Below are 25111 nucleotides of genomic sequence, written 5' to 3' on the forward strand. Positions count from 1 at the left end.
TAATTAAGTATATATTGCTACTTACATGTTTCTCTCTTGATTTCACAGGTTTGGTTTAAGGTCATGCCCAATATGTTTGGGCGATCCTAGAGATCCAGTAAACCTTCCTTGTGATCACGTATTTTGTTACGATTGTATCAAACAGTGGCTGGGGCCGGGACAAATGATCTGTCCATTTTGCTTGGTCAGTCCACCAGATGATTACAATCCCACAGTATCTGAGGAGCACAGGTGAACCTTGTCCTTCTTATCCAGCAGATAAATTTTTCTGAGGACATTCAGTTGTTGCATTGGCTCTGCATTTCTTGGTAATTTACTAGATAAATAATAACTTACCATTTTCTCCACAGCATTGCCATAAAGAAAAACACCCAGTTCCGTAAATTATGCAACAATTTTTTCATAGACCTGGTTTCCACAATGTGTTTCAAAGGCAATAATCCCCCAGAGAAATCTGTGATTGAAGAGCTATTGAATCTGATGTTTGTGCACAAGTCAGTTTTGAAAGGTATGATCATAACATCTGTTGAGATTGTTCTAGCCTAAAGGGAAAGATTGTACTGTTTCTCCAGACTGATTTGCATTATATCCTTAGGTCCTGAAAACTTACATACCAAATCTTTGTCCCCCTTTGATGATGTGGTGGATAAAGCTCCTGTAATCCGTTCTGTGGTGTTAAAATTACTTCTGAAATACAGGTAAGATTTTCAACTGGGATGCATAAATCGGGGCAGAACATTCTACTTCAGCATCTCTGTTGCATGAACTATTTTTGTTATAAGCCTCATTATGGTTCAGACATCATTTTTTAAAACATAATTGATTCTTCTCCCTGCTCCCTTCTACAACTGCAGAAATGCATCCTTACGACCCTGGGGATATCTTTTTTATTTCCTGAAAATTGTTAAAAATAATAATAAAAAATCCCTACATTATTTGTGGATAAATGGAGCCTTTTCTTTTCATAGCTTCAGTGATGTGAAAGTCTACATACAAGAGCATTTATCACAAGTTGAAGCAAATCATATCATGGACAAGGAAGATAAAATAGAGCTGTACATGCTATTCATCAGTTGCTTTGAGGTAACTGTCTTTTTCAGATTTCTTTTAGAGGGAAATGTGGCCAGTGGGACAGTAGGTTGATGAGGAAGAGTATTATATTTGCATGAAAAAAAAGTGTGTGCTGCTCTCCTTAAAGGAAAAAGAGAAGGAAAGGAAAAAGATATTTGTTCCTAAAGAATCTGTCGTTATCTTACTTCTGCTATGTTTTTTGGCTCCTGTACATTTTGATTTTCTCAAAAAATTGTACATTGTGTTTAGGTCAAACTCAAAGACATGATTAAGATGCTGCTGTTATGCTATTGTATCAGAATCTGCTATATTGTAGTCAACTTTGGTTCTTAATTGACTTTTACAAATCTAGAGGAAATGACTGAAAATTTAAAAAGTAAAGTGAATCAGTGTCTTTAGTCAGTGCTTCTCATTTTCCAGTTTAGTTTTACATTCACTAAGTTATCAATTGCTGAATCTAGGATTGTTAAGCAGCTTTTCATAGACCACATTGTACCAACTTTTATTAAAATCAGCTTAAATCATGTTGCAGATCATTGCAAATGAACATAGTTTATTAATTTTACTAGCTGGAGATTGTCACCATGTTCCTGATTTTAACAAACCAAATGATGTATGTATGCAGGGCTTTTTTTTCTGGCACCTTTTTTGGATGGAACCTTGTAGGGTAGGCAAGGCGGGTTGTATGACGTGAGTGTTCCGGCACTTTTTTTTCTTTTTCTTTTTCTACAAAAAGAGCACTGTATGTATGTATCTTAGTTCTTAGTACCAGGTCTCCCTGTAGCTCTTTTTTTCCTGAATGTTTCACTTTCATCTGGAATTCTCACTTAAGAAATCTTTTAAGTTAAGGCCATTCCAGTGAACACATGACAGAGACAAGTTTCCAGTTTTGCCTGCACACAAAGTTTCTCCCATAAACTTTGGTTAAAAGTGCAGAAACTTTGATTGCACCTAAGTCAAAATTGTAAAGCTTGAGGCATGCTTGGGCAGATTGGAGTTGGTAAATCTACTAGATCTAAAACCTACCCATTCCCTTAAGGCCTCCACCAAGCCAGGGGACTATGCTCATCCTTAAGCTGGAATACTATTTTCCCTTTCATCTGCCTTAATATGAGGACAGTTAAATTTAGGGGTGGTCATTATCTCCACTGTTCTATTGCCTGCTCCCAGAGAGCAGACCTAATTATTTCGTTGAAAATATTCCAGATAGGTTCTTTGAATATGCCATCCCTGAGGAGCTCAATAAACTGTTTAAATTCTCGATCCAGCATTTTCTTTTATATATATTTTATCATACAGAAGAGTTAAAATTGCTTAATTTGGAAGCTTTAACTGGTATAAAATAATGTGGAAAATAATTGGAAAATATTCTTTTATTTTCAGGATTCATTGTGTGAGAAAATAGAAAATTTCCCCAAAGAAACCCAAATACGTTGCTTGGCAAAGGATGGGTATTTTCTGGAAAATTATATTCATCAATGGAACCGCCGCCATCCAGTCTCCCAAAAAATTACCATTGAGTATTTGCAAGGAATTGCCAACCTCCGTCTATGCATGGATAGAGCTGCAGAAGTGATCTTCGAACTTCATGAAACTTCAGGCAAGTGGATTATGGTAGCCACATGGAAATGCTAACTTTCCAGAGAACTCCCATAAGCAAGTTCTTATTCAGTGGGGAAATTTTTTTTTTTAAAAAAAAAGGTTTTTTTGTAAATACAAGACTTTGCAAGACAAATTCTCTTTGCAGGATACGTTCTCCATCTTTATTTATTTATTTATTTATGAGACTTATATACTGCTTTAAGTGCAAGCACTCTCTAAGCGGTGTACACCAGTAAGCAATGTATATATATTTTACATTGCCCCCAACAATCTGGGTCCTCATTTTACCTACCTCGGAAGGATGGAAGGCTGAGTCAACCTTGAGCCGGTGAGATTTGAACCGCTGACCTGCTGAACAGTCAGCTAAAGTGGCCTGCAGTACTGCACTCTAACTGCTGCACCACCTCGGCTCTTATCTTTTTAGAACTGCTGTGGTATAGTTGGGAATTAAATACCAACTTTTCTTCTTTCTGCAGACAATAGTGAAGATAAAGAAAAGCAAATCTACTTGGAAAAAGTGAGGCAGTTCTTCCACTGTATTCAGAATAACTGGCATAACATTTACCTTGTGCGAAAGCTTACTAGCCAGTACGGGTTGGAATTCACACAGAAGCTTTTGAGTAACCACCACTATCACTGGATATTTCCATCAGAAATAATTGAAGAGCAACAGGTAATTCCAATATATTTCTGTTAACAACTTATAAGTACTTCTGGAATAGCAGTAGCTTCACAGTACTTTATAGCCCTCTCTACAGAGTCAGCATATTGCCCCCCCCCCCAACAATCTGGGTCCTCATTTTACCAACCTCGGAAGTATGGAAGGCTGAATCAACTTTGAGCTGGTTAGAATCAAACTCACGGCAGTGGAATGCCGAGTTAGCCTGTAATGCTGTATTCAAAGCATTGCGCCATCACACCTCTTCCAAAAATGGCTTTGAACAGATAAATGAATGGGTGTCAGAAGAAATTTTTTGAAAGGATCTTTGTTTGGCTTACCTTGATTAGTTTGTCTTGCTGTGAGATATTAGTGTTAAAACAGAATGGCTGGAGAGGCAGCTAACTAAGATTAAACTGTCAAGCAGTTCTGGATGGCCAATGGATTCACATGCCTGTTTACTTTATGGATGACATAAAGTTTTAACTTTCAGAAGCTTCCAGTTGTCCAACTTTCTAAAGAAAGTCTGAAAATCCCATTGACTGAGGTAGGGACAAGTTAAATAAGTGAGAGAATTAGTACATGCAGTATGCTTTTAAGAGGTTTTTTTTTATTTTGTGGTTTGTGGCCTCAGACACTCCAACCTGGTCACATTGATCGATTCCTGGTTTGTGGCAAAGACTACAAAGCCATACGCAATGCTGTGGGGGAAGCATTGATAAAATTGGAGACAGACGTCATCGCAGAAGCCCTGAAGGTAATTTCTTTCTTTCTGAGCAGCTTAGCTCTTCTTGGTTGGCAGGAAGGGGGCCTTCTCTGATTTGATAATAAGCACAAAGTACTAGAGGATTTCTCAGATGCTCCAGTCATTTCTGTTTCTATTAGCAATGCTGGACAAAAAAAGAGAGATTTTTGTTGATACTGTTTTTCAAGAGCCAAATGGCATTCTGGTATTTTTTCTCCAGTTTTTGTAGACAGTGTTAGATACCCAGTTTGAAAATTTGGAAGGAAGTTTTGCTGTAATTGTTTACAAATGAAAAACTATTCTTCCTTCAGAAATAGCTCATAGCCTGTTTGAGCCAGTGAACCTCTTTGGGATTTAATTCTCATGGCAGCCATAGGGAAATTTACTCAATTTACTTAATCCTTTCTGTCATTCAAGATTACCTTATTTTGTTTTCTTGGGGTGTGTGTGTGTTTGTGTGAATTTTTCCAAACAAAGCACTCTACTGTAATCATTTTCTAATTTTATTTTCTGGGACTTGGAGGCATTCCTTCTCAAAAAGTTGAAGCTCATGCTGGCATTTTTCATATCAGTGTGCTTAATTATTCATAACTGCTTTGATTAATAGAATCTGGGGAAAACACAGTGGGGAATAAGAAATATGTACAAAGGATCTGAGTTTTAGTCCACTTTGGTGTTATCAGGATCACTGATTCTAATTAACCTGATATCGGTGATTTATTTTGTAGAATGCTTTGTATATTATGTTTGATTGGTGTGGAAGACAGATTGGCTTACAAAGAAAAAGTTAAAAAGAAAAAATAATGTAGTCCAAATTACTTGCACTAGTTGGTGGAATAAATTGGACTGCCAGATTGGAATAGAGATTCTTATGCAAATCTGTACCATTCCCTTGCCTGGTTTTCCCTTTACAGTTGGTGAGAAAACTTTCACAAAACAGCTTGGTCTAGCTGCTTATAGGTTAGTTTAGGAGGATTTAAACTACTATGATTCAATAGCTCTTTGGAATTTGGAGTGTAAGGCTGTGTTTTATTAATTCTGGTTTTATTCTGTGCTCTTAATTATTCTGTTACCAGCCAAAGATGGAAACTACTCCTGATTGTCTTGTCTCTTTTTAATAGTTTCGGCTATTTGTATCTTTCCCCTCAGGCGTATAAGGACTCCAACTCTGCACCGGCAGTTCATTTTCTTTTGACTATCTTCAGAGAGCTCACATCACTGTATAGATGCAGAGACCCAAATGCTCACCCTAAGCAGAAGGTGAATTCGTTTTCATTGTGATCTGCAAATAAGGGCTATTTTAGATGGAAAGGTCCTGCTAATCATAGAAACGATTGGGGTAAACTAAATATAGGTCGGTTGTGCGCAAAACCAAGTGTTCTGTGTTTTCTCCTCAGGAAACTCATAGCAGCAGTTTTGAGCTCAGATCAATTTCATGGTCAAACATTTTGCACGTCCCGAATGGGTTGTGGTTTCTCTCAGCTGTTTCCATTTGGAAAATTTGTGACAAGGTTGTACCTATAAACCAGACCTGGGCATTTTAAGGCCCATGGATCACATCTGGCCCGTGGACAGTCCCAGTCCAGCTAGTGCTGGTGGCATCGATGGTAGGGGGCTAGGGGGCTGGGGGGTCAGGGGGCAGGGCAATGGGGGCCTTCCACAACAGTCTCAGTTTCTCATGTGGCTCCTTGGGAAAATTAATTGCCCGCCCCTGCTATAAATTAGATAGGATTTCCATATGCCTGTTTTCTGTATTGCTACTTGTGTTTTGTGTTAGTGGATTCATACCTGTCCTGAGGTCTCTTAATATTACTGTATTGTAACAAAGTGCAATAATATTACATGAATGTGTGTGTAAATAAGTAAATAATTAATCATTGTTATGTCACAGATTAAGTCTTTTGAACCTGTGGGAAAATCTTATTTACCTTTTTTTCCTCCTTTATTCAGCAATGTGATATACTTAAAGAATTCATCCGGAACTCCAGGGTTCTTCCATCTGCAGAACTGAAGGCATTTGCAGAATCTCTTGTGTCTCATCAGCTCCCCTTGCTGACCCTGCCCCCTCTGTCTTTCGGCCACAACACGATGGTGATTGAAATGGCAGTTTACACTGCAGTTGTTTTGTTTTGTGGCCAGAATCGAATCCTCCAACCTCTAAGGAATCTGGCATTCTCACCTAATACCATGCTGGTAAGGAAGTTCATGCTGGACTTCTGTTAGTTTTTTAACTTAAAGTCCTTTTTTTAAAAAAAAATACATCCTGCCTCTTTGTTAAGTTGAATATTCAGTAAGATTAACAACTACTATAATATGTAATACAGATTTTTAAAAAATACACAAATAAACAATGTTCAAATTAATGAGCAAGATATCAAGGCTTAGAGAAAGCAGTTCTAGAGGCAGAGAGAGTGGGTATCAAACCCTCTATAACTTGTGAAGCCTCTCTTACATATTTTAACAACTGGACGGATCCATCATGGGAGAGGCTATCCTTCAGAGAACCACACTGTAGGCCATTTAAAGCAGTGTTTCTTAATCTCAGTGACTTTAAGATGGGTGGACTTCAACTGGCTGGAGAATTCTGGGAGCTGAAGTCTACCCATTTTAAAGTCATCAAGGTTGAGAAACATTGATCATTAAATATAGCATTAAATATAAACACCAACCGCTTAAATTATGTTCAGGAAACATTTGGTATAAGTACAATGGAACTGCAGGATCTTTTACTGGTTAATAAATTGTATAACATGCCAGTTGAACCTTTCAGACATTCTTCAGAGGTAATGCTGGGCAATAACAGTAGCACTTAGACTTATATACCTCTTCATAGTGCTTTACGGCCCTCTCTAGGCGGTTTACAGAGTTATCCTATTGCCCCCAACAATCTGGGTCCTCGTTTTACTGACCTCGGAAGGATGGAAAGCTGAGTCATCCTTGAGCCGATCTGGATCGAACTCTGGCAGTGAGCAGAATTAGCCTGCAATTAGCCTAACCACTGCGCCATCATGACTCAAACAAATAGCTTATTTCCTAGCTTCCCCTTTTGTTTATTTATACCTTTACAATTTCGAGATAATTCTCAGTTTTTACTTTTTAATTATATGAAAAAATGACTTTGGAGCAGTTAAGTCAGTCAGAAACAATCACTGTGTATTATTTAATATCATGATTCAATTTTCCATCTATCCTTTTACCAGAACGCTTTTCTGCCAACCATGCCAGAAGACATGTTGGCTCAAGCTGTACAGTGGATGTTAAAGGAAGTAGTTCATTGGTATAGTGAGTATCAATCTTTGGAGTATATGATGGGAAAGTCATAATAGACATATCCAGAATATAGATCTGAATAAACTTGGCTACAACCAGGAACATATTTTCATATGTCATAGGGCTACAAGTAATGTTCATTTTGGTGATGGTCCTCAAATGATTAGCCTTATGACCTATATGATGATATTTAAGAAAACGTCATTGGACTATAAGAATATAGGTCTGGGTTGAAAGTGGCAGGGGTGGGCGTGGAGGGGTGGAGGAGAGAACTATTGACCATTTCATAGAAGGGCAAGCTAAAGCATGTAAAATGGAAATTAAACCTGAATGCAAGATAAAGGTGTCATTGAGCTCCAAAACACAAACCTGCTCTGTTGAAACCAACTCTTCTTTTTCCACACTCAATCCTTATCTCCATCACAAATGTCTCTATGTAGGATTGCCCTCTCCCTTACACCCTTCCTTTTTACGAATATATATACAAGGCAGCCTTTTCCTTTCTTCTGCACCAACTGGCATTACCAAGTCTAGCTCTGATTTCTAGCTTCTTTATGAACCAAGGAGAGATTTATACACAATGACAAGCGGTTAAGAGCATGGCATGTTGTAGAGGAAATGAAGGTGTAAATTCAATGGTGCCCATATTGTTCTACCTACCAATTTAAACCATTTGCCGTGAGATCAGGGGTGTCAATTTGTGATAGTTTAAAGAAGCTTACAGACTGATTTACAGAAATGGGAAATATTTATAAAGAAGTTTACAAATAATCCTGCCGTAGTGGTGACATGCAACAAGAAAGTAAAAGCATCACTGTTTTCTGATCATACATATCAATGCCATGTAACAGATACAGTGATGATCTGCAAAATTGCTCAATCCGTCTCTGAAAGCAGCCAGCAAATTTTATTTTTAAAAGGAGTTTTCATCAGGCAATACAGTAGAATTGGATGTTAAAGTTTTATTTGGCTCAGATGCAGTTTTAGTTGGAAAAAAGTAAAAAACTTGGAAAGATAATACTTTTAGTCTTGCTGCTATATTGATGTACAAAACCTCTTCAGTTGCACTTGGTTTCTATAGCACAGGTGTATACATTTTCCCCTGAATAGTTCTCCCATTATTTTCTAAGAAATAAATGCTAATGCAGCTTTCATATTTACTTCTGTTTCATATGATATTGCTGTTTTTGAAGATTCAAAAGTTAAACTCTTCAATGTTTATTTAAGTTCTATAATGCCTGTCTCACTTAAGAGACTGTGGGTCATAGTAAAACAATAAACACACACAAATAAAAGAATAGATTAAAAAGACTTAAGTACAAAGATAAAAGGTACAAGTTAAAAGTAAAAACCAAAATTAAAAAAAATAATAATCTTGAGGATTTCACAGCAATCTTTCTGGTATTTAATTAAGGAAAATATGACATGTTATTTCTATGTTGAATGTCTTTTTTTCCTTTGTTTTATTTATTTTTTACAATGTCATTAGCTTTTTGAAGTTAGATTATAATGATGAATCCTGAGAATAATTTAGAATTCTTGGCAGCATTGTACTGATTTACTTTTTGCTTTTCTTTATTCAACTAGCATGTCCAAATGGTCACCCCTGTGTTATTGGAGAGGTAAGAAATGGAAAGAGGGAGGGAGGGATATATATATATATATGTATATATTTCCTCAATATTATATATTTCTTAAGGCAACATTTTCTCAGCCAATTAAGTCAATATTATTACCTTGATTAATAATTTAGAAGTGACATTCTAAGCACATGGTAATTGGACTAAAATGAAACAGTGAAGAACTATTCTTGTTCTCTTTTTAATATTTGCTTTTTTTCCAGTGTGGTCAACCTATGCAATATAGTCGTTGTGTTGATTGTGGTGTTCAAATCGGAGGTGTAAACCACAGGCCTATGCCAAACTTCCAAAGAGCAAGGTTTGAATTTCAATTTCTTGGAATTCTGAGAGAAAATTTTATTTATAAATGCCGATGAAAAAAAATGAGGCATTTACTGATCTTTTGGGTATACAAACAGTTTCCCTGCTGGCAAATTAGTTTCAATATCAACTGTGGACAAATGTCAGTTTTCATTCTGAGTAGCTCTAGCTAATTTTGATCTTACTATGCTTACTCTCCTAGTCTCTTTGGTCTGAAGCCAGTTCATCAGTATTTATAACGTGATGAACCTACCATGCAAAGGGATAGATATAAATGCAACCTTGCGTTTTTGGTGCACTCTGAGCTTGGTTGTTGTCTTGCAGATGTTTCAGTACTCAAACTAGGTAACATCTGCAAGAAACATCTGCAAGACAACAACCAAGAAAGCACCAAGGACCCCTCATTTCAACCCTGATCTACAAATATGGAAGAGTTTTGAGTTCAAAAAGGAGAGTGTTGCTATTGCTAGGCAAAGTTCACAAGGAAGTCAGTGGTTGTCAAACAAGCTAAAATTTCTGAGAGTTCATATAAAAGATTTTCATATACTAAGAGCCAATTACAACAGTTTCAAGTATGAGTCTATAACTGTTAGTTGTCATCAAGAGATCTTCCAGATGGTGGAAGATTCTCAACATAGGCCAAGAGAGAACCCTTTTAGAATCCTAGAGAATCTAAGCTCCAAAGCTTGGAGATTAGATGGGATTCCCACCCTTTATTGTTTGTTTATGGTTACCACAGTCATAACACATTCATTCTCTGAGAGCTTTGTCAGTCCTTTTGAAATTATTTACTGTATTTTGTGTCCTGCATTAGATTCTTGTAAAAGCACCCCAACAAGCTTGTCTCAATTGCTCCACCTATTTGTGAGCCCCATTTGGGAGCAGTAATTAAGAATTGCAGACCCTAAGGCAATTGTAGCCTTTTCACCTACAGTCCTCTTCTGGGCCAAGAATTTCTCTGGCCTCTTCATATCTTGTCTCAAGTATCTCCAGCTCCAAGGTTTTGCCACATTGTTGCCAGCACTTGGAAATCACTAGAAAAATCAAACCTTTTTGAAAGGTCTGGCCCATTTTTCCCATTCAGAGCAAAAATCAGGTGGCAGTTCTGGCAATGTACATCTTCTTGAACTCTCCTCAAAATAGTTTCTTTCTCAAGAGGAATATGTTGCCTTGTGTACCCCTAAAATCGGATGCTTTCAATCCAGGTAGAGTTTCATTCCCTAGTGACGCTTCACCTGATACTCTATCTTGCTTCTGTTCTTGGGGAAACCTCACCATCTTGTAAGTCCAGTCGGCATTCTTGTGGAGAGCTACTGCATAAGATATAGGAAAATGTACTTTTATTTTCTGAATTCTTCATTGTTTCACATCCAGTAGTCCCTTATCTGGATAGTTTTGAGTGTTCTCTTAAGGCTTTTCACGTTGTTATAAAAATGATGAAGGGCATTCAGGACTGAGTTGTGGTCTGATACCATTTGTATGAATACATACTAAATCCGATGCCGGTAGATGCTATCAGAATTATTTCTCCTGTAGTAGGTGTCCATTCTCCTAACAAAATCTATTTATTCTACTTGAGTACTTACTGCATTATTGTTCCTCGTCTTATTTTCTTCTTCTGTAACACCCTTTACCTTTCCATTTTTTCCCTTATGGAAAAATGGTTACCCAATATTTTTTTCACTTGCTTTTACTTCTCAAATTCCAAAATCTATGGAAAACTTCATTGAGAGAATTCATACTTTCTCTTTTCTGGAAATCGGCCATTGCAAACTGAAGAACTGTGATTCATTTAACAACTGTGGCAAGAATGATCATAAAATGGGACAAAACCCACTTAAGAACTGTCTCGCTTAGCAGCAGAAATTTTGGCTTCAGTTGTGCTCATTAAGTCGAGGACTATCTGTATCACTTTTCTAAGCTAAGGCAGAGTGAGTACCAGCTGAGGAACTGGGGGTGCTTCTCAGCCTTCTGGCTTTCCAGAAGTAGCAGAAGATTCTGTAGTGATATGGTGATGCCAATGAAAAGGGCAGAAATGAATTCTTTTTTGCTCTGCTTTTGGTTCCCCCCTCCCCCCAGGGTTTTAAAGATAAGAATGGGAGTAGGATCACTCCTATTTTCCCCAGAGAAATGGGATCATTTGGTGGCCAAATTCATCAGGGTGTATTAGGGACGTGTAAAAAGGGAGCACGGCTTCACAGGTTGCTCATTCCTGCTACAACCAGTCTCCATTGACATCCGTTGTCAAGAGGATCATCTTTCTGGCAGGCAAAGGAGAACCTTCTCTTACGTTCTTCCCAGACTCTAAATTGCCTTCTGTCCAAAGCTGAATTTGCTTTTCATTCCCTTGGCATGAAGGCAATCAGAACATTGTTGAAAGAAAAATCTTCAGTGTCCAGTCCAAGCTGGGAATAAACGAAATGGAGACTGCTTTAGAAAGAAGGTTGTACTTTATTGAAGAGTAGAGCCAGACAGAAATGAGGCAGTGGGAAAGTTAACCACATGTAGCTGGGAGTGGTGGGTGTTTATACCTTCTTGGGCGTTTGTGTTTGAGGTTATTCCTGTTTGAGGCTGTTCCTGTGTCATGAATTTTGACCTGAGGTTCAGTGTGCCCTTTCGGTATTCTGATGGTGGTAGGTTAATCCTATTATGTCCTAAAGGTCACATCCTGCTTCTCTGGGTCTGTGGCTGATGGCTTTGTCCTGTGTTGGATTTTTTGGTGAGGGGTTGCTGGTTCTTATCTGTTGTTATTAGCTATCAAATTTTACTCCAGGGGATTTTGAAGATACTGTCTTGAATGGGCTATCTATAGGTAGTATTTGCTCATGAATAGGTCTCAGTTTTTCTGAATGGGATTATCAAATCTGCATTTCTACAGGCCCAGCCTCTGAGTTTCTGGCTGGGGCTATTAAGAAAAACTGGGCCTTCTTTTCTGCCTTTAAGATCCTTTGGGGAAATACAATATTCTGCCTTTTTAATATTCCACAAACTATTTCCTTCTCTTGGAGTGGGGTTGCTGTCCTGCCACAACATGCATATCTCTTTTGACAGACTTTCTGTTGTTAATGAATTTAACATTAATTTTAGGAGTAATGTTCTTAACTATTTAGTTTCTGGGGGTTTTTTTAACAAAAAAACCCCTAGCTGCTTTACTTCTTGAACAGAAATGTAGAATACAAAGCCAATGAACTGCTATAAAATGTAAAACGATTCTGGGATTTTGTCATTATTCTTTTGTGAATTCTTGCAAGATTTTAGCTTTTTTCAGTTTACTAAATGTTCTAATTGCTAATGTAATTTTGAATGCTCTATATGTTGCTTGAGGAGCAACAGTCAAAATATTTCCTATATCAGTGATGGCGAACCTTTTAGAGACCGAGTGCCCAAACTGTAACCCAAAACCACTTATGCATTGTCAGGTGCCGGGTGAGTGTGCCCATTGGCTGGGCATGGCCAATTAGGTAGGCGTGGCCCATTGGGTGGGGGTGGCCCATTGGGTGGGCATGGCTGCGGTGGTAACAGCAGACTGGGACTAAAAAGTTCAATCAATCAATTCCAACTTTGCAAGATCTTTTTTTTCCCCCGCGAGAAATTGAAATTGACTGATTGAACCTTTTTTTTTTTTTGCACATGGCGGAGGCCTAAAGCGAAAAAGTTTTATAAAACCCAGCTGAAGGCCTAGGACTGGGGCGACGGTGTGCATGCCCACAGAGAGGGCTCTGCGTGCCGCCTCTGGCACCCGTGCCATAGGTTCACCACCACTGTCCTATATCCTCCAAAATGCCTTCCTTATGTGAAATGGGAAGCAACACTAAGGCACTTGATTTTTTTTTTCTGTTTTATTGTGGAAGCAACCATTCCATAGCACTTACAGTTTTTGAGTGAGATTGCGGTGAATTAACAAGACTTCAGGACTGTAGATTTCTGCAGAGACAGTTGTGCTCAGTCCAATCTGAGATAAAAGATGGGAATATTTTTTTTTCTGTAAGTTTATTTGCTTACAGCAAATTTTTCAGATTATTTTCTGTCTCTGTGCTTAGCCATGGGATGTAACTGGGGAAACATTACCACCATCACCATCTTCTTGCTTTCCTGTCATATAGGAGAAAATAGTTCTTTTGTATACACAAAGCAAGGCAAAGTACCAAACGTTCCATTTTTAGTTTTGTTAGTCATTCGAATCCTGTTGCCTAACTCCCAGGTTTGTTGCTTTCATCTCATTTTTCAGGTACAAGAAAAAATAGTTTTGAGGATCTCTACTAAATTCTATTTTTGCATCTACATTGTTTGGCTGCAGGTTTCCCAAAAATACTTACAGCAGCCAACTACTTGTGCATTTCTTCCATGTATCTCAAATATCTCATTTAGATGCTTCTGAATGATTGATACTTCAGAATCTCTGCACCGACTGGTCAACCATCTTTCTGCCTTTTTCTGCTCTATTAATCAGGCCAACCTGGGGTAATGCAGCAGCCACTGCTTTCAGATGGAATTTGATACTACCACCCCTTTTTCTTTCCATGACTCAGGAATATAAGAACAAAACCAAAAGGGGAGGGGAAATCTTTTCTTTTCCTGCCAATTGAAAAATCCAAGGTCAGCATAAACCCATAATCTAGAAATACGTTTGGGGAAGCTTAGGCATTCTGAGGCAAGCTCCCCTACAATTGGCATCAAAGCTATCTGTTTAAACAGTTCTGAAAGTTTTAAAATTACAACAACAAAGAATACCATAGATGGCTGTTAAGGTAGAAAAAAAATGAGACTTCAGAATAGGTAGGTGCATCCAAGGTATTAAGTTTTTTGACAGAAACTAGGGTTAATCACACACTAAAGAAAATCAAACCCTAGTACTCACTGCAGCTAGAAATTTCTGTGAGCCCAATTTCTTCCTGAATCCTGGAAGAAATCACAGTGTGTTCCAAGGGGAAGTCAAAAGAAAAAAAAGTCTCCACTAAACTCCTGATTTGCTATCTAACATCAAGAGTGACTAATCATTTTTTTCTAGAGATGTGAAGATTTAGTTTACCACTCATTGTGGATGCTTTTCGTTCTAACTGGAATATTTAGAATTCACACTGTTAGAGGTACCTGTCACATCTCATTTTGAATTCAACACTATTAGCATGTAGTTCAGAAGATAATCTGGACGAATAATGAGTTTCTTTTGTTTCCCCTTTCTCCTGAAATTTCTCTGTATCAGTCCATTCTATTCCCTCATGAACCATCCCATCCCTGAACAAAAGGAACAGAATATTTGTTTAAGATGCTTGCTAGGATTACTTCAGCAATCATATAATGTATTTAATTTGGTTTGCAACAGTTCCTTAGAGAAAGTAAATACTGCTAGAATGGAACGGAACAGAATAGAATAATAACTTTATTGTCACTTTGAGTATACACTAATCAGCATACATTAAAATGAAATTTCGTTGCATACAACTCTCAAAGGGTCACCACCTCCAATATACACTACATAAATATAACAAAAATAAATAAATAAATGCAGAATTATGCATATAACCACATACATTATATCACATAGAGAAACAACAGTCTTTCTGTGTATTACATAATATAAAGATAGTCCTCACTTAGAACCACAATTGGGCTCAAAGTTCTTATTCTTAAGCAAGACAGTTAAGTGAGTTTTGCCCCATTTTACAACTTTTCTTGTCGCAGTTGTTAAGTGATTCATTAGAATTGTTAAGCTAGTAACAAAGTTGTTAAGTGAATTTGGCATCCCATCATAAATATAAACCAGTTGCCAAGCTTCCTAATTTTGATAATGTAATCAGTGGTGGAATTCAAATACTGGAACATCCGGTTCTCTGCGTGGATGCAGGCCTGGGCCTCCGAGGCCTGGAATGGACTTTTGGAAGTGACATCCATGCACTTCCTGGGGCTGTTCTAGGCCTGGGAGGCCTCCTCCAGGCCTCCATTGCCTAGAACGGACTTCTGGAGGTGACATCAACAAACGTCCAGCGGGCTGTTCTAGGCCTCGGATGCCTCCACCTGGCCTAGAACAGACTTCCAGAAGTGACATCCACGCACTTCCGATGGGCCCTTATAGGCCTGGGAGACCTCCAGGCCTTTGAGGCCTAGAACGGACTTCCAGAAGCAGCATGGGTTCAGCCAGTCCTCTGAACTCAACAAAATTTAGCTACCGGTTCTACTGAACCTGTGCGAACTGGCTGAATCCCACCACTGAATGTAACCCTGGGGATGCTGTAATGATCGTAAGTGTGAAAAATGGTCATAAGTCATTTTTTTCAGTGCTGTTGTAACTTTCAAAAGCCAATAGAATAAAAGGGAGTAGCACAGCTAAGGAAAAGGGGAAAAAAATGGCGGACTGCGTTGTTTGGCGACCCCCGTGAAATGGTCATTCAACCCCAAATGGGGTCCCGACCCACAGGTTGAGAACCACTGACCTATATCTACCCAATTTTGGATGATAAATACTTTTTTATAATTCTCATTATCTGGAAATCATTGCAAAATAATAGGAAAATGTGCAAATTTCCCTGTGTGATATGTTTGCAGCAATATTCAGGACAGGACACAAACGGGCCACATACTTGGAGATCCTAGGAAAAGGGATCCAGTGATCACACCAGAGAGGGAGTTGTCTCCAGCTGCACTAATTCTGATTCGCTTGCTCACTCATTTGGCATTGCTTCTGGGAGCCTCAAATGATGCCCAGGTATTTGTTGTGCACAGAAATTGCAACTTACCTACTTTTTTCTGAAATGCAGTATACACAAACAGACGATGACTTATCTAAAATGCAATTACTTAAAAAAATCAGGTTTTCTCAATATTATGAAAAGAAATAATTATAGATGCTAAGAGTACAAGGCCATAATAGTAGCCATATTATAGTAATATAGTAGTAATTATAAAATAACAATTTCATTAAAGCAGCATAACTACAATTCTGTGTTTAATGATCATGGAGCATAAGATGCCCTGGGTCCTGCCACTGTTCCATGCATACTTCGAAGTTACCAGGAGGCAAAATGGAGACCATGATCTTCTAGAGCAGAGTTTTTCAAACTTGACAACTTTAAGATGTGTACACCCATCCAGCATGCTTAAAGTTGCCAAGTTTGAAAACCACTACTCTGGATGAAGTCTGATAATTTCCTTTCCCTCACATACTTGGCTTCACTTCTTTCATACCCATCCTGTTTTCAAAAGTGGCCTGCATATGTCCACCTTACACTAGAATTAGCTGCAAATGTGATTTGCTTAATCAAATATGTAGTTGGCTATTCTCTGTAGTTAGGGGTTGTAGTTAGCTATTCTCTGACTTGCATTTTTGGCAAAAAGTATGCAACCTGAAATGTCTGGGGTCTTTTTGTTTTTAAGGTGAGTGCTCATTGCCCATAGAGAAACATTGTTGATATTTTTAATAATACATTGAAAATAATTTGCATTTCACAACTCAGTGAAAAATGTAATCATGTAGCTGTTCAAAATAATATTTTTCACTCAATTGTAAAATACAGATTACTTTAGTTTCAAAGTGTTACCAAAAATATCAGTAATGCTTCTATGGGCAATGAGCACTAGCATCAAAAACAAAAACACCCCAGGCATCTCAGGTTGCACACTCTTTGCGAAGAATGCAAGTCAGAGAACCAAGATGTTGGACTGGCACTTGGAAAACTCAGGCTTAAATCTATGTTCAGCTATAGAATTTGCTGATTATCATTCCAACTTTCTTTTCAGGGTTGTTATTACAGGAAAAATGGAAGGAGGGAGCCCTGTCTTATACCAGTTTGAGCTGTTTGTGGAAAGATGGAATAGAAATCTTAACAAATCAATAGATGGAAAGAGTAGTGCTTGATTGTGGTAGCAGAAAATTAAAGTCAAGAGAATTGTGGGCTCTCCTTATGTAATAGTGTTGTATTCATTTATTTGTAAGTTAAAGGGATATATTTAAAATATTTGCTTAAGTACCTACCTTTGTCATTAAATGTTCATTCACAAGTCATGTAGAGAAAAATTCTGAATAGTAGATTCTGTTGTTTCAGTCTGTCTTGCAGATCATAAAGCCACAGGTTCAGGATCCAGTAAACTTCTTGCTGCTGCATATTAATAAAGACTTAGAGCAGCTGATGGATACTCTTGGGAAGACTGCTGATGAAACCACTAATGTCATCCATCTCATTCTGTGTAGTCTTTCCAAGGACCAACATGCAGGACAATGTAAGGAGAGCAGTTTGCTGAATGTTGCTTACATTTCAAGACATAAGATTGCAGCACATGGTTGAATAATATACTTTAAATCAGGGGTCTTCAAACTTGTCCCTTTTATGACTTGTGGACTTCAACTCCCAGAATTCCTCAGACAAGCACGCTGGCTGAGGAATTCTGGGAGTTGAAGTCCACAAGCCATAAAAGGGACAAGTTTGAAAACCCTTGCTTTAAAGGAACTGGGAGAACCAGTGATCAAAAGTGATTAAATATTATACCCCTAAGAATCACTGTCAGTGTGTGATTGGCATACTTGGCTTTTCATCTGATTTCATATTCAAACTCATTTCATTAAGGAATTTAGATGTGTTAGATAACTTATGTATGTCCAAAAAGTTTTTGATGATATTTCCTCATTAACCTGCATAATACTGCATGATAATTGTTGTGATAATAAACAATGAGAGGGAGAAAAAATAATGATGTGTAAAACTCAGCCACCAATATTTTCTGTGGACATTTTTTTTTTTTTTTTGCAACCCAGTAACTTGCATTGTTCGTTTTAAATCTTGAGCCCACTGAATTCCATGTGGTTTCTTGTATAGGTTTGGGGAAATCACTTCTGTATCTGTAATTCAACTGTACGTTGAAGTGTTTCACTGTGGAAAGAATATGTAGTCCATGCAGAACTCTTTGTACTATTCTCTTGTCACAATAGTAATATAAGGAAGAAAACGGGTTTATTTTATTTCAGAAATTGAGATACACCCCTCTAAAAAATCTCTGAGTTTTTCTTCTGAGTCAAAGAAGCAAAATAACTAGCTGGTTGGGGGCTATATAAACGCAATAAATCTTTTGCAGGGCCAGTACGTTTTGACAATCAGCTTTCTACGAAGCAGTACAGAAACGATTGGGAACAAAGTGTTGCACGCACCATTATTCTACCTGAACTAAAGGTAAAAAAAAGAAAAAAAATGCTTCCAAAGAATACATTTGTTAGTCAAGACAAATAATAGATATAAAACTATAAATTATTTATTATGAATCTCTCTATCTCCTCTCTATATATACCTGTGTGTGTGTGTGTGTATCTGAATAAGTGAGAAATGTGACAGCTAATTCAGGTAAACAATTGTAGGCAACAATATTCACTAATTTTAGAAAGGATTTCTAGCATGCTGTTAACAAGCCTGGCTGAATTTTAAATTAAAGTAGGTTTTATATGCTTTATAGTGTATAAACAGTGACACTGGGCAAAATGTGGGTTACACATAAGAAAAACAGCATGTGTTCTTTTTCTGTGCTATAGACACAAAATCAACTGGCAATGCTATCTTGAGTCTTTACATCATATTAATGTTATATAAAGGTGTTAGTTGGGGCTCTTATCATGTGTTATATTAGCAGTATGTAACATCAATTTCTAGAAAATAAGAAATTGCTGCTATCTTCCTCAATGATCTGAAATAAGCAAGGTATTAATTAGTTCTGTTTAATTAAGTATGCTTGTGAGGTTTTGTTCATTAGTTTTGAGTATACTTCATGCCAAAAAAAGAGAGTGTTGGCATATCCTCCATTTTAACTTTCCCCCAATGCTATACTTAAGAATGAATATATATACACACATACAGTCTTGCACAAAGGCAAACTCAGCATCCCCATGATAACTATAATGCTTGGGGTGAGCTCTGGATATTGTATAGAACTGTGTTCCAGATCACAACAGAGAAGGAAGATAATGTGTCAGGCTTCCAGGAACCAGGAACAACACATGGAGTTAATCCTGAGTTGTTTCCTTTATTCTTCTTCACCTATAGACAGAATTTTGCTAGACTAAAGCAACTATCTGCATAGCTACATATATACTCTATACTGTATATCTATAGAGTACTCCCTATGCTCTGGAGAAGGTTTTTTAATCCTCTCCCTGCCGACCAAACTTTACAATCTCTGCTGCCTGTTTCCCCTTTGGAAAGCAGCCTGAAACTATGTTCCACCAGATATTGAGACACCATTTGTACCCTACCATGGTTTTAGTTTTTTATCTCGATCCAGAATTTGGCAAAAGCTGACCTTTTATATAGCTCTTATTCAGAATAGAGACCTACGGGACACATTTCAGAACCACAGTTTTGAACTATAGCTTTTAAGAAACTATCATTCAGCTTTTGAAAGCTCAGGATATTTGAATTAAGAAAGTTACCAAGGTCAGTCACTGAAGTTATCACTACAGCTGTGCAGATTCCTGGGTGAATTCTATAATTCTGATATTGCTTTAAAAAAGTTGTTTTTATGCCTTCTGTTTTTATGATGCCTGTCACACAACATGCCATGTTTTCTAAACAGCTTTTGGATAAAGCACTTCTGGACTTGAATAAACAAATCAGTGAAGATGAAAGACTTTCTTCCAACCCTGTAGTGAAAATAATTTATGGGGACCCCACAGTCTTCCTATCCCGTCTTCCGAAGGACAATACTATACACTCCTCTCGGATATGGAGTTGCAGGAAGAGGATCTCAGTCGAGCATCTGGCTCACATTGTCCAACTGAAAGGTGGCAAAGATACTGTGCCCATCTTGCAGAAATTTTTGCAAAAGGTGAGCATGTCAATTACCAGTGGTCAGGTCATGGGATCTGTGAAACAGAAAATATGCATTGCTGCTTGTCCTAATTAATTGTCCAACAGAAAAACTTGTGTCTGCCGTCTCTTTTTGTTTTAGTTTTATTAACGTAACCGCTTTGATCTAGGAGCAGAAATTCTTTTGTCAGCTACTTGTCAAAAGCCGAGCTACATCAAACCGTGCAGAAACTTTGAAATATTAACAACAGAGCTGCAACATAAGAAACCTGTGCTGGTGTTTCTATAGCACTGTCATCCAGAGACCCAAATCTGTTCTAAACTTGGAAGGTGCCGAGTCCTGTCAGATTTAGATCAGGCTAGCTTTTTTTAAAGTCATGCTTGCACATGTGAAGTTAATAGTAAAACTTAATGATGGGACAAATACATGGTTGTTTGATCATTTCCATGCTAATCCAGCTGCTTCTGGATCATCCACAGAAATCAGCTGCTTTATACCCTTGTAGTGGGAATGGGCAGGAATAAACTAAATCACAGAATCACTTCTCTTAACTGGATGTGGTGGTGGGAGAAATTATTGTTGCCTTATTTTTGATTAAGAGGAAAAAAATGTCATGTTAATTGCATGTGAATCTCTGTTGTGTGCATCAGGCAAACAGTTGAAAACAAATCAACAATCTTGGCTACTACTTTTTAGTTAAAAGAAAGAAAGAAAGGAAATGTCTTATTAGGGCCAGCTCTTTCTTAAGAGTGGGCATTGTCGTCACAAATAATATTGCGTTATTAAGGTTGAATCAATGTAAAACTAACTTTAGCTCAAGAGATTTATTCACAAACATTGCACGTTCTCCAGTGCCCATCTAAATGGTGTCCAAACCCATGCAGAGTTGCTCAAATAGGAGGTTGGACTAGAGGATCTCTAAATTTCTTTCCAACCCTGTTATTCTATATTCTTTGTTCAGAAGGTTTTTAAATTCACTTGTTCTCAGCAACATTAAAGTGCAATATGCATCTTCTGGCTAAAAAGAATTTACAATCTGAAAGCAAGTGTTGAGGACTGGGTTGCCAGTTGATTGCTTTCCCAAAGGTAGAACAAGGATAGAAAGAGGAACAATCAGTGTTTGTGTTAATGAAGCGTAAGAGGGAACAAGTTCATGTCTGAAATACTACATTTGTTGATGATGCAGCAGCTACTTATTATCACACACCTTTCTAAATTGTCAACAATATTACTTTCCTGGCTTCATGGACAAATTTCAGGATTTTTCAGAACAGAAAGTGAATATCTATTAATGTTGATTTATAGTTGATCTGTTAACCTTATCCATGTGCAAAACCAGGAGCACATGCCCCCAATGCTGTCCCGCCTTTGATAAAATCAGATTTTATGTATGCATCTGTGTGTGTACATAAATTAACCTTATACAAACTAAATGTATAAAGTATATATGGTATTCTTTCTTGATAGTTAACTTGTATTAATTCCTAAAGACTTGGCTTCTACTTTCTGATTTGACCTTTTCTGCCTTTAGGAAGCTGAACTGAGGCAGGTGAAATTTCTGCCAGAAATTCTTGCTCTGCAGAAAGACTTGGTGAAGAGATTTCAGAACAACTCAGAAATTGAGCATCACACAATTGAAGATTTTCTCAGCAGTTTTTCCTCAGGTGAGATTCTCCCGTGCTCTCTGGTTAGACAGCAAAGTTTAAGAGCATTAAAGTATTTACTTAATACCAAGCATATTTAGTAAATAAAGGTGTTTAGCTGATTGGAGAGTATTAATCTGTGCAAAGACTGTGCTTAGCAAGCGTTACAAACCTCGGTAAGGAAAGGAGAGGAAAATGGGATCAATCAGAGTTGCTCTGAGCTTCCTCCTGTGTGCAGGAAAGGGATGCTTTGATTCAGATGTAAGCAATCCCTTCTTCCTTCTGTATGGAAGGCAGCTCTTGAGGGCATCCAGGAGCTGAGTTCACAAAAAGGGCTTCCCCTGCCAGAAGCCTCCCTGTTGACCCCCACTGGCCTTCTGAGGGTTTAGGAAGGGAACAGTCCGGCTTTTGGGCCAATGATGCCCCATATTTTTTTATCAACTTGATTACTGGCACAAATCATTTAAATTTGCCTTTTCATTTCCTTGTTCTGTGATAGTACATCATCAAAATTGATGCAACCTAGATCAAACAAAACTGGTATTTTGAAACTTCTCATTCAATGTGGGAACCATAAATCCCTCCTCTCCATTTAGCAGTCCTCCACTTAGGATTAGTTATTTAATGAGAGCAAAAAGGGCTGCCTGCTGAGAGAGGAAGGGAACTACTTCGTTGGGCTGCAAATCTGGAGCAGAGATCCTGAAGGTTTTGACCTCCACTTCTGCAGCTCTTTGGAGGAGTTCTCTTCCCTGCATGGAAGGGAGAGGAAGTCTTCTGAAGGGCTGCAGATACAGAGGTCAGATCTCAAGAGGTCTGTTTTTGTACCTCCTTGAAGAAGTTCTCCTCTGTGCATAGAAGGGAGGGTAACTTCCAAAGAGCTACCAAAACAGAGGTTATACAGTACATCGAAGATCTGAGCCCCATTTCTGCAGCCCCTCAGATGAGTTCCCCTTTGCATATAGAGGCAACCCAAACTCCAGTGGGATAGAAAAATAAAGCTCAGATCCCAAAGATCCTAGTTTTGTTCCTGCAGCCAGCCAGAGCACTTATCTTCTGCATATGGAGGGAAGATGAATTCCTCCAGCAGACTGCAGAAATGAAGCTTGACCTTCAGGATCCAGGCTTCGTTTCTGTGGTCCACCACAGAGGTTCCTTTCTGCACAGAGGTGGTGGTAGAAAGGATCCTGTGGCAGCCTGTATAAGTGAAGGTTGGATCCTGAAGATCCAAGCTTTCTTTCTGCAAGTTAGTACAAGAGTTCCCTTCCACTCATGGAGGGAAATTGCTGGCCCTCTTTCAGCAGGCAGCTCTAGCACTCTGTCCGCTTAACAACTTGCACAGTTGCTTAATGACCGCAACTGGGAAAGCTGTGATTGCAGTCATTGAGCGAAGGGGTCATGTGGACATCTTGTTTAATGACCATTTTGTTCAGCGACCAAGATTCTGGTCCCAATTGTGATCATAAATTGAGAGCTACCAGTAGATCATGCCTAAGGATAAAGACTTAATGGATTTCACGTCGTCCTGTTGGGATGGTTAGGCATCTTCCCAGATTATAGATATCTTTCTGAAGTACATACTAACTAAATTAAACCTTTGAGTTAAATGCCCCAGAGCTACTAGGGTCATTGGGGTTGTCAGGAATGAAATAATAAATGTGACTGACAGCCATAAGAAATGGTGTGGCATTTTATGCTGGATAGATCTTAGCCTAATCAGAAAGCAACACATTTTGGCAATATCCCATCTGTTTTTACTCTGTTTCTTGCATTCTCTAGGAGGTGTCAGATTACTAATGAAAGGCAGAGTGGAAAAATTTCTGGATGTGTGGAACAAGCTCAGATTATCCATAGAAACAAATGGTGAGACTCGAGCTTACTTTATCAGTCAGATCAAATGGGAACAATAAGGGATTCCTTGATGCTACCAAAAGAAAAAAGCCATGTTTTATTATCTTCAACTGGCCCTACAGACTGTAGCCCATAAAGCCGAAGCTGTAGCTCTCTAAAATTTGCTGACCTTATGCATCCTTCATCATTGGCCGTGCAGTTAGGGGTGGGGATGTGAGGGCTGAAGGAATTGTACATCAGCAATATCTGGGGGGGCACAGGTGATGGCAATAAATCATATAAGTGATTCAAAAACAAAGGGGAGTATTCAACAGTAAGATGGCATCTCTGGCTTCCAAAGTTTTCTGGTTTCCTTCTCCCCCGCAGGTCAAATTAAGCTTCCTAAAGATTATTGCAGTTCGGACCGCACTGTGAAAGATCCATTTGAAATCCTTTTGCCTCGTCGGAGAGGTCTAGGCCTTTGTGCCACATCATTGGTCAGCTACCTCATTCAGTTGCACAATGATTTCGTCAACACCATAGCAAATGGTTCAACGAATGCCAATAGGTATGCAGTTGTCTGTTTTCCCTGCAGCTGACAGATACTGCTGAGCAAACAGCATAGTTGGTTATCTCTTTTTTTCCCTTCTTACTTCTCAACAGATACTCTGTCAGCCCTGCTGAAGTGGCCGATCTGCACATGATCAGTTACGAAGTAGAAAAGGATTTGATCCCAGTTATCCTGTCCAACTGCCAGTATAGCGTGCAGAAAGGAGGAGAGGCCCTGCAGGAATTTGACCTGGAAAAAATTGAACAGCAAGTTGTCAGTAGATTCCTACAAGGGAAGCCCAGGATCACATTGCAGGTATATGCACCGTGATCATATTTTCTTGGGGAAAAAAATAAAGGACAAACCTGAAAGGGGGAAAATCTGAAAGAGGAACATCAGGATTAAAAAAAGATAATTGTGTATGTTTATAATTTTGCTTTACAGAAGAAAATTCAAGAGCAAAACCAAGAAAACAAATACATAAATCTAAAAGACAGCTGTCTGAAATAAAAGACTGTCCTTTTAAATAAAGGACATATGGGGACTGTCAGGATGCACCATAGAAATATGAGGCAACTAGTTAGTGTTCCGGAGCCTGTGAGATTGAAACTGCTAGTCCAGAAGATACTCTTACAAAGAAGTGTTGACCAAGCATTTGCTTTGCTCCCTTTCTTAATAGGGCATACCCACACTGATACACAGATGTGACCAAAACTATGAGCATCTGTTCAGCAATATCAAGACAAAGCTGAAAACTCAGGTGAGCTTTTGAAAAGAGAAAAAGACAAGCAAATCTCACTGTCATTCCATTTTGTGCTTATTTACTTGATTGTAAACCATGGGGTGTTCAATATGCATTGCTTATAGGAAGGTGTGTGTTTACTGTGCTGGACCAGTATAACTCTGGCCAGAGCATATATTAGCTTAAGAACTGTGTTAGAGCATTTAGCATGTAAAGGGTTAAATGCTGTCTCCTTAAGAGATGGCTTCTAGGGAATGTAGTTTAGTTGTTAGTCAGTCATA

General features: G+C 38.3%; 1 protein-coding gene across 6 annotated transcripts in view; it reads left to right on the forward strand.

The window, feature by feature from the left end:
* The window catches only part of LOC120309110 (E3 ubiquitin-protein ligase RNF213-like), a 132615-nt gene that overhangs the window by 102923 nt on the left and 4581 nt on the right, over positions 1-25111 (forward strand). For all 6 annotated transcript variants that reach the window (XM_039345957.1, XM_039345965.1, XM_039345997.1 and 3 more), the window contains 21 exons: positions 49-231; positions 351-508; positions 596-698; positions 969-1083; positions 2455-2671; positions 3150-3346; positions 3966-4088; positions 5226-5336; positions 6027-6269; positions 7277-7358; positions 8934-8968; positions 9190-9284; positions 15830-15989; positions 17326-17500; positions 18350-18444; positions 19835-20086; positions 21600-21732; positions 23488-23571; positions 23926-24106; positions 24202-24403; positions 24768-24848. In XM_039345957.1, coding sequence (XP_039201891.1) covers positions 49-231; positions 351-508; positions 596-698; positions 969-1083; positions 2455-2671; positions 3150-3346; positions 3966-4088; positions 5226-5336; positions 6027-6269; positions 7277-7358; positions 8934-8968; positions 9190-9284; positions 15830-15989; positions 17326-17500; positions 18350-18444; positions 19835-20086; positions 21600-21732; positions 23488-23571; positions 23926-24106; positions 24202-24403; positions 24768-24848 — 3025 coding nt within the window. The remainder of the gene's footprint in view (positions 1-48; positions 232-350; positions 509-595; positions 699-968; positions 1084-2454; positions 2672-3149; positions 3347-3965; positions 4089-5225; positions 5337-6026; positions 6270-7276; positions 7359-8933; positions 8969-9189; positions 9285-15829; positions 15990-17325; positions 17501-18349; positions 18445-19834; positions 20087-21599; positions 21733-23487; positions 23572-23925; positions 24107-24201; positions 24404-24767; positions 24849-25111) is intronic.

The sequence above is a fragment of the Crotalus tigris genome, unplaced genomic scaffold (assembly GCF_016545835.1).
Source record: "Crotalus tigris isolate CLP2741 ecotype Arizona unplaced genomic scaffold, ASM1654583v1 scf7180000017551.9496454, whole genome shotgun sequence".
Classification (NCBI taxonomy): Eukaryota; Metazoa; Chordata; class Lepidosauria; order Squamata; family Viperidae; genus Crotalus; species Crotalus tigris.